The sequence below is a fragment of the Pygocentrus nattereri genome, chromosome 18 (genome assembly GCF_015220715.1).
Source record: "Pygocentrus nattereri isolate fPygNat1 chromosome 18, fPygNat1.pri, whole genome shotgun sequence".
In the NCBI taxonomy this organism is placed as follows: Eukaryota; Metazoa; Chordata; class Actinopteri; order Characiformes; family Serrasalmidae; genus Pygocentrus; species Pygocentrus nattereri.
This window is the reverse complement of record NC_051228.1, coordinates 30,027,039-30,037,216: the sequence shown is the minus strand read 5'-3', so window position 1 is coordinate 30,037,216 and position 10,178 is coordinate 30,027,039. Positions and strand designations below refer to the sequence as shown.

Below are 10,178 nucleotides of genomic sequence, written 5' to 3'. Positions count from 1 at the left end.
TTCTTACTGAAAAGATTTTACTGAAACAGGGTGATAAATACAGGGTGGGCTGTGAAAACAAATTCCTACATTAGTACACTGCATGTCCAGGAGTTTGTAGACACTTACTAATCAAATAAAATCAATTCAAATTTATTTGTATAACACTTTTTACAACTGATGTTGCCACAGAGCAGCTTCACAGAATTCAAGACAAAGTTTTAACAAGAATGAAAAAACCCCCAGGTGAGCAAGCCCGGGGTGACGGTGGCAAGGAAAAACTCCCTCAGAGCTAAGGAAGAAACCTTGGGAGGAACCAGGCTCACTAAGGGGGGGGGCCCATCCTCCTGTGGTCAAACTACCTACAAATTTATTATAATACTAATATTAGTAGAAGAAGTATTAGTAGTTGTAATAGTTAGGAGTCTATGAAAACATCAATGTAGGGTGGGCAGCTAGTCCAAGGCAGGTGGCGGTAGCTGGGGCGTGGGCAGCTGGTCTGAAGTGGGTAGCAGGAGAGCTCGACAGTCAGTCGTGCTTCAGTGTCCAGCCGGGCATGTCGTATACTTGGAAAAAATGCAGGAAGATGGAATTAGTTTCATTCTGTCTGTTTGTACGTAAAACAGGGAATGTGAACATTTCCAGAGTGTGGCGAATGACTCCGGCAGATCTGACTATGACAGCTTAACTAAAAGGAGAGAACCAGAAGGAGACACGGACACGAGAGCACTCTGAACACACTTTGGCATCCCTCCACTCCACCGTCCACAAACCTGAGTGACCACGTGCGAGCAGCGGGACGACAGCACCAGCGTCTCAGTTTACTAACTGTTTCTTCTAAAATCAAGGGTATTAATAGACAGTTTATCCACTACTTGCTACAGTAATAGTCTCTACTCTTCTGGGAAGGCTTTACACTAGATGTTGGAACATTGCTGTGAGGATTTGATTGTATTCAGCCACAAAAGCATTAATGAGGTCAGGTACTGGATGTTGGATGTTTGGTTCTAGATCCCAGACACCACTACAACCCATCTTAAAGACATTGAATAGAGCTCAATCACTCCAGAGATTACAGTTCCACTGCTCAACAACACAATGCTGAGGGGCTTTCTATACCTTTCTATACCTCTAGTGATGTTTGACCTTGGGTGTGATGACCTCATCAGTAGCTGCTCCAGAGCATCCTGTTCTGTTGTTAATGCTTTTCTATGGAGATTATGCATATTGAGTGCACAGAGTTGAACTCTGGTGACTGGATACTTTTGGACATATAAGGATCAATGTACTAAGAACTTTGTGCCAGTTTCTGATGCAGTTTAGACATGTTCTGCCTGCGTTATGTGCCAAACTGGCACACCAGCCTAAACTAGCAGGTTCTGGTGGTGTGTTTGGAAAAGCACAGAATGTGCCTCTCTCCTTTATGCATATGTATTTGAATGAGGGCCATGCAAAACAAGGGAGGGTCACACAGAAAATTGGTGGAGATTTTGAATGTGACTATGCGACCAAGTTGAAACGTGGTTGGTTTTGCGTGGGCTTTTAAAACGATGCGTAAATTTTAGTTAAGATGCTCAGATGTGTTGCAGATGGCAGACACAGCTTAGACAGGGACATTACACTGTCACACGTGCTGAAAAAATATTTACCAATGTAAGATTTTAGATTATATTATTTACACACTCTCACATATTTTAAGACTGGAATAGTCGGATTTCTGCTTGCATGGTGTAAAATTCATGAAACAGCCCCTAGATATAGCTGTGTGAGAAAACGGGGTCCAAAATATGCCGTTTGACATGATGTGTACATGTTTCAGAAATATGTTATCATGACTAGAATAGGATTTTGTCATTGTAGAATGTTTTGTGTGAAAATAACTTTTTGAAAAATATTTATTAACTTCACTGTCTATTCCTGACTTAACTTTCAGTTTCTTTTTTCTCACAAATGTTGAAGGCTCTATTATTTAACTTTACCTTTTAAACTTTGTGCCTTACTAGTGAGCAGGTAATGGGTGGGGCTATGTGCAGTAAATCGAAATTCCAATTCGGGTTTATTGTATAGACTCCTACTGCACTGCAGCTACATTCCTACATATATCTAGCCCTAGTGTATCTGGTGTGACTATCACTTGCCTGTAGCAACGTGACACATTTTCAGGTAAAAGGCCTGGATTTTTAATTTATGTGTTTGCATTTTAATGCCTATGCTTGAATTATGCATATCGATAGAGCACACCCAATGCTTGTAGCTAGCGGATATGGACTCTTTCTGACTTATTTAAATCAGGTCTGAAGCCTTCATTAGAGATGAATAAACATGCTGTTGTCCGGTCGCATTAGAAGGGCCTTTTGAAAGGGTGCACGGCAGCAGCAGTGGCACATCATTCCAGATTCCAGCAGTCAGAACCAGGCAGAGGGAGAGCTTTAACGCTGTAAACATAGGAGATGGAGGACAATTACATAACAGCTGTGTGGGGTTCTGTGCGTGTATCTCTGTGTGTGTTTGCAGAGGTGTCTAAATGCTGAAAATGCAGACTGCCTCCCCCCGGTGTAATACATCTTCCTCCCCGTTGCAGCGATCATGTGTTGAGTTTGAAGCAGCTCCCCAGCTTGGAGTAACAAGTCGGCTTTGAAGTCCTCCTACATCCGCCCGTTCCTGGAGCGAAATGGAGATAGAGACAGAATGAGAGAGAGAGAGAGAGAGAGAGAGACAGAAAGGAAGAGTTAGAGAGGTTTCCCTCGCCTTGCTTGCATCTCTGACCGATTCTGGCTAAAACCCTAGCTCCGGCAGTAAAGCGCGGCACAGCTTGCCGACCGTGTGTGTGCATGAGTCTGAAGCCACGAGATCGATAGCAGAACACACAGCTGCAGAAGAAGGATAGAAGCTGACACGCCACGGGATGCGATCCGCTTCTGACCCCCCTTTCCTCTCCTCCTCTTCTTCTTCTTCTTCTTTTCCTTCTTCTTTTCTTCTTTCTCTGTCTCTCTCCTTCAAGAACGTGACATCAACCCTTATGCCACACAATAACTGCAATGTTCTTTGCATGTTATTGTTCACTGAGGACAAATGTAAAGGTAGGAGAGAAATGAAGCAGGGTGTGTGTGTGTGTGTGTGTGTGTGTGTGTGTGTGTGTGTGTGTTGCTTGTGCTTTACACTGTGCAGAAGTTGCAGGTGGCTTCGGTATCTGTCAACTGTCACACTGATATGTTTCCAAACTGGTGAGACAGTCATTTTCCAATCAGTTTAGCGCTCCTTTCATCTTTGCAAAGAAATGCATGAGGAAAGGTTATCGGAGCTGAAAGAGACGGCATAGTCAGGCATCAAAGTACAAGTGTTAGTGTGAAACTAGAGAAATCCTCAGCTAGACGTGTTTTGACAGCTTCACTGCATGCAAAGTAATGCATGCAATCATGTCTAATGCACGAGAGAAGTCCCTTTTATTCTCAGCAACAAAGAGTCTTTCTTCGAAGTTGTGTGTTTTCCTCCTGCACTGGCAGATGGCAAGCTAGCTTAACGGTTAGCACCTGACCGCTAGCCTGCATATGAGTGTGGAGTAGGGGCTGCAGTCCAAGCCTTATTTTTCTCTTTCTCTCTCTGCTCTGAAGTTTTTCTCTTCGTAGTACTCTTTGGAGATGGTGCCATAGTAGAGTTCAGTGTCACTGCTTCTGTACCTTTCACTATCTATTGTGTAGTTAATCATGACTGAATGCATTTGTCTTTTTTCCTCAGACACCTTTTTTTCAGTTTTGAAAGCTGTGCATTTTGGCATTTTGTTATACCTATGTGAGTGGACAATAGTAGCTTCATCCAAATGTATTTTTTCCTCCTGTAATTCAGTAACATTATTTTCATCATGCTGGAAATCTAGACATGAAAATAATGTGGTTAATCTGAATGTAGTTTTCCAGTTTTCATCACCGAAGTCCAGTAAGAGCAACAGTTGTTGCATGTTCCAGCTAATGAGTGTATATGTCATATTTGTTTCCAACTTTTCTGCAGTTGTAGGCTCCTGCTCTTACTCTCTTGCATACAGCTGCTCTTGCAGGGAATTGTAGCTTGTCTCTTTGCCACTGCTTTGTTTTCATAGGTCTCCCAAAATCACTGTTCAGTGAAGTATGCTGAAGGCATTGCTTTAAAGGCTATTTGAAACCTGTAATTGAACAAAGGGGCTGAATTGCAGATTATTTCATAGCAACACACAGCACACAAGCAGTTTGGCTTTAGCCTGCACTATTATGAATGGTTTGAAGAGTCAAAATAGGGCAATAAGTGTGAATGCAATTTGCGGAGTTAATCATTCTTCTGTGAAGTTACCATTTTGGAGATCATCAGTGAGTGGGTTTACATGCACTCTAATTCGATTTATGCAGTTATCGATGGTTATTCAAAAGGTCATGTAAACAGCATACTCAGACTTAGATCAGCATGAAATCTAGAAATCTAGAAATCTGATAAAGAAATCAGTTAAAGAGAGCTGGGTTTTAACTCAGCAATCATTCTGCACGTGTGAAACAGATGGCGGTACCAGAAATAAGCAAGCAACATTGCCGCGACATGGCAGCAAAACACTTTTGGAGCAATGCTGAAACAGACTACATTTTTGACAAAATTAAGCTTTTAAATATTCTTAATATTCTAGTGATGTATGTTCATAGTAATGCATAAAAACACAGCATGATGTTTGAGTTTACGTTTACGTTACATCTTCTTTGAGTTTATTAGCTTGTTGCAAAGCAGAAATCCGATTATTGCCTGACTCATATAGATTCCGAGTTTTCACATTATCTGATTACTCAAGTGCATGAAAACGCGTTGATCGGATTACTGACAAAAAAAATCAGATTTTCTGCAGTTACTGGATTATTGAGTGCATGTAAACACACTCAGTATGCTGTTAGTAGTGCAGCTGTTTGTCTGAAACCTACAACCAAATTGGCTGCCATTTACAGAAGTATGGTGTAGTGTTCCATGTGTAAAATTAATGTAAGCTTCTGGCAAGTGCATGGGCTAAAATTCTTGCACTTCTTTTGTGCAGGACAGCATTTAAAAATGTATCTTTTATTCAAAACAGTTCATTCGAGAAGTCGTCAAAAGCAGGCCTGGTTCATACAGTGACTGCAGACTTTAAACACTGACACTGCTGTGTGTTTGTTTTCTTTTTGTGCAAATAAAGAGTGAGCTTGGATAAAGTAGTGTGTATGACAGTCTTATTATATTCAGATAATAGGCTTAAAAACAAAGCACAAGCATAATTGATGCCTTGGAAAAACAGCTGTCAAATGTGGTATTGATGGCCCTCTTCAAACTTATTTTCTATTCTCTTCGTTTGTATTCTGTTCTCCCTTCATGTTTATCCTGCAAATCAGACATATGCATTTAGATTAAATATGTCTGCCGTTTTCTGGTGCATTGTTTCCTAAGTCTTGTTTCTTAAATGTATGTTTTGATTGGGTTTTAACTGTATTGATCTAGATGTGAGCCAGACTGCAAGTTCTTATAAATGGAATCTTTATGAGCAGTTAGTGGTCTTGCAGCAAATACTATTTCACAAATTGACTGATCTCTCAGTTGTTAAATTATGTTTTAAATTAATGTTAACTTCAATTCATGTAAAGCATAAAGTATGAAATAGCTCCCCCTGCCTGTTTTTGCCTGCTTTTTCATTGGGCAATTCAGCATGGTAATTGGCCAATCATGCACCATACAAGTGAACATTAATATTCAAGCAACTTTTGACTAAGGATGAAAATATAAGCAAACTCCAGCACTCATTTGGATGCTTTCAGTGGGTTGTGCAATGCAAACCACACACAAGAATGTCATTGACACTTGAGGAGAGATGCCTAAGGCTCGAGGCAGTGAAGCATGATACCTCATACCGGAGGGATGTTGCTGGAGGGATGCTGCCTAAAGATCGAAGAGCCATGTCTTGTGGTTTAATATCTGACGACTTCTGCTATTTGAGAACTGAGGTGTCAAACATACAACCTGACAAATGACTGATATCTGACACCTGACAACCAATACATCCTACAAATGTCAAATGAAAAGCACTTCTTTTTACCACATTTGAAATGATAGAGTATCTGCCAATACCTATGCACAATATACTTTCTGAAGTATCTAGACATCTGTTTGTCCAACATTTCTTCTTAAATCAAGGGTATTAATAGAGAGTTTTATACCTCTTTTCTGCAGCAACAGCCTCTCCTCTGCTAGGAAGGTTTTACAGAAGTTGTTGGAATGGATTTCATTGCATTCAGCCACAAGAGTATCAGTGAGGTCAGCTGATGTTGACCAATTAGGTCTGACTAACAGCTCTCCAGTTTATCCCAGAGGTGTTCAGTGGTGCTTCATCACTCTAAAGAGTGTGATTCATTTGCTCCACAGTGGATACACCAGTGTAGCTGATGCATGGCATCTGGTGATCTTAGGCTTGTGTTTGGTTGCTTGAGAGTTGGACACACACCTCCCAGGGCACATGACTTGTTTTATTTATGATACACATTTCAGCTGAGAATAGAGATGTGATATGGTAAAAATATACCATGGTGCTTCAAGGCATTTTCAAAATCCACAATATATGTCATGATATTTTGACATCCAGAAACAATACACTAGTAGTGGCATTTAAAAATAGCCATCACAAACTCAAGAGTACACTATTTTTTTTTTCAACATTTTACACACTAAATCCAATTAATCAGAACTAGTAATGCTCCTGTAATGATACACATAGTTCTAAAGTGCAGGTGATACACACAATATGCTCAAAGGAGCATGTTGTCTATCACGATCACAAAATTTGTCACAATGACAAAAAATATCGTCACATTGCTCACCTCTATCTGAGTAGCATTCATAGAATGATGTATTTATTTAGATTTACTTTTTAGTTAATGTAGCTTTTTAGCTTTTCAATTGATGAAGCCAAAAAGCAGTTTTTAGTGAGTATTTGCAAATCATTTTGGCTGCCAGTGTTGACTGTGCTTTTCACAGAGACCATCTAAATGACTATTGCAGTAGTGCTGTATTACCAGATAGTCTGGCATTGTTCGGAATCTTTGGGGAAAAAAAGAAAAACATTATATGACACGTCCTATTAAAGCTGTAGTGGAGCATTGTTGTACAGTCATAGATTGCTCTGTGTGAATGGAGTTTAGTCAGCCTGCATGGTTCAGCTGATGGTGTCAGAATCTGGCAGTTCTGTGTTAGGGTAGACACTTTGTGACACCAGTGACGCATTTAAAACACATTATACTCTCAAAGCAGTTATTTGACTAAAAGGACTTTGTCATAAATGAACGATGCACTGATTTAAAAAAAATATTGACAGTACGTTTTTTCACGGCATTGTTGCAGCTATAGTCTTGTTTTCTCCTCACTTAATTACACTCTGTTGGATTTAGGTCTATTTTACACCCTTGGTAGATGTATTTGTGTATATACTGAATGAGCAGTGTTTACTGCAGTGGTGTGCATTAACTGTATAGTTGAAGACTGTATTGTAGCAGGGCATTATATATGTATTACTGTTATCGTTTAGCTGTATTACCTAAATGTAACTACATAATGGCACAAAATGTAAAGAATATTTTTCATTTATGCAGACCATGACTGCACACAACAATAACTTTTCATGAAGCTCCTGTCTTAAAAAAATCTCCTCTTCTACATACGAGTTTCCCTGTTTGTTTCAGTGAACTCATTCAATGAACTTAGTGAATGAGTGCTAGAACTCTGTGCTGTAATAATTAATATTTAATAGCAAATTACAACATGTGTGAACTGCGAGTGTCTTTTTGTAGTTTTGTGTCTGTGTAAGGAGCATAGCTGTCACTGGTTGGTTCTTTATATGAAGGTGGAAGCATCTCTCAGCAGCGTAACTCTGCTGTAGCTCCTAATGGGTTTATCTGTATGTGCTTCCAACGGATTAGACTGCCAGTGTGCACTAGGATTGCAGAGGTGGACCTGCTTTTGGAAGAGAGAGAAGGAGGCTGGGAATGTGTGTGTATTGATGCGTGATGGAATATGCAGCATGTCAGAGCAGTTATGAGAAATCAATGTGATCATCATGCAGTGTGTGCGTTTGTTGCACTGTGTGTGCATTTGAGTGGGTAGATGCTGTGTTGGGATGCTTGTGTGGGTGACTGTGTGTGTATGCCGCACTGTGAGAATGAGGGGGTGCATGTGTGTATTGTGGACGTTTGGTGGTGTTGGGGAGGCGGCTGGACGTCTGTGTGTGGGCGTGTAGGAGAAACTGAACATGAGCATAGAAGGAGTGTGTGTATTTGTGCAGCCTCTCTGTCTCTCTCGCCCTTGCTGTCTTTCTTTCTCCTGAATTAGTAGGCTGTATAATGATAGGCTTGCATTGTGTATGCTAGCAAGGCTAGCCGCCATCTGTAACATCCACACAGACTTGCAGGCTGGCTGATCCTCTATACTGCTTTACTGGTGTTGGTGTACCACAGTGTCAACTACCTAATACATGCCATTAGTTCAGTATTAATGTACAGTATCTAAGGCTGTTAGTCCAGATAAAATTGGATCACATGAACAAAATGGTTTGATTGCCATGGTCCAATAGTGAAGTCCGTACCTTCACATTAAGTGGCATGATAAGAATAAGAAAGCAAAAGAAATAAAGAAAGAAAACAAGAAATATTTGATTGAACCAAATAGGATCCAACTGCTCATATGTTTGTCAAGGTTGGCTTGAGTTGGGATTGAATTTTTGTTCAGGCTCTCACAGCCTGCCTCCCACTTTTTAACACATTTTGCCCTGCATTTCTCACTGCTTTAGATTATCTGTAATAACTTTATTCTTCATTTCATTCACTGTTCTTTATCTTTGTTTAATGTGGCACTCTGGAGTCATTCCCTCAGCACTGAGGTTCACATGGTCGATGCTTGTGAGAAAATGGGATGTAAACAGTGAATCAATTCAGAAAATTACACAGGATTACACAAGTGTAACACATCGCTGTATCTGCATGACACAATTTATGTTTATATAGACTCCAAACCTCTGAGATGCAGTTCAGAAGTATTATTTGATGGATATTTGTATTAAAGCAGAATTTAAACTTATGTTTGGATGGCTGATTATTTAATTACACCATATTATTTTATATTGACACATTTTATTTTGTTTTACTTAAGTTTTATTTTGCACTTTGGGTGATAGATGGGCTAGTTCGGGTCAGTTTTGGACAGAATTCTTTAATACTCAGGTCAGTTTCAGACTTTACACATGATAATGTGGTTTAGGTCAGGTTCGAGCAGGATTTTATTGCGCTCAGGTCAGTTTGGTCCTGTTGGGTCAGGCTTGGAGGGGTCAGGCTAATGTTGGAAAACTCTTGAGCTGTACTTGGATTCTTACCAAAATTTCAGGCCTGACTAAACCTCTATAATGCTACCTCAAATTTGTTTCTTGTGAGTGTGTTCGAGGCCATTCTCGTTGTTGTATGTCATTGTTTAGTGTTGCACAACACTAACAGAAATAGAAATGCCAGAAAGAACAGAACCGCATGTCTGCGATTGGTCTGTTTCAGCTCAGTTTGTCCTTTGTTGTCTCTGCTGTCCAACTTGTTGCCTATTGCTAAATCACAGCTACAAAGTGCCTACTTACATGGGAAATGATTGATCACCTATGCTGCATACTAATGTGAATGAAGCATTAGGCAACCTAAGCTGACTGTGATTAAAACATGTGGTCCAGGCAGAAATTGGCAGATTATTTAAGATTCTGATATGTTAACACATAGAGGCTTTTTGCCAATACTTTTAAAAATTTCACATTGTTGTTATGTTTACTGGTGTTTGTAAATAGGTTCAGTCCAGTTTCTTAGACTTAGAAGGGTTATTGTGTGCATGTAAACATAGTAAGTGATTTTAGAGGCATTGATATAGAGCAATATTACCATGCATAAAATCCATGGTAACATTCAAAACCATGAAAGAACATTATTATTGTTGCCAAGCAGATTACTTTTTGTTTTATTTTATGCTCTTAAAACATGAGTTAATTATAATGTATGTACTTCACTGGCTTCTTCAGATTGTTTTGAAAGAACCATTCAAAGTACACAGATAACTAGAAAAAGTTCTTTCTGGAAGTTTGGTTTCTGACTGGTTAAGGTTCACGATGTTGTGTAAGGTTCCTTGTATTGTAATTTTAAGAGAAGAAAACA

General features: G+C 39.7%; 1 protein-coding gene across 27 annotated transcripts in view; it reads left to right on the top strand.

The window, feature by feature from the left end:
- The window catches only part of dlg2 (discs, large homolog 2 (Drosophila)), a 355,760-nt gene that overhangs the window by 79,633 nt on the left and 265,949 nt on the right, over nt 1-10,178 (top strand). The window contains exon 1 of one of the 27 annotated variants that reach the window (XM_037547050.1): nt 2,601-3,059. The exons of the other annotated variants lie outside the window; for them this stretch is intronic. Coding sequence (XP_037402947.1) covers nt 3,018-3,059 — 42 coding nt within the window. The 5' untranslated portion in view covers nt 2,601-3,017. Of the gene's footprint in view, nt 1-2,600; nt 3,060-10,178 lie in introns of those variants that run through there. 27 annotated transcript variants of the gene reach the window in all.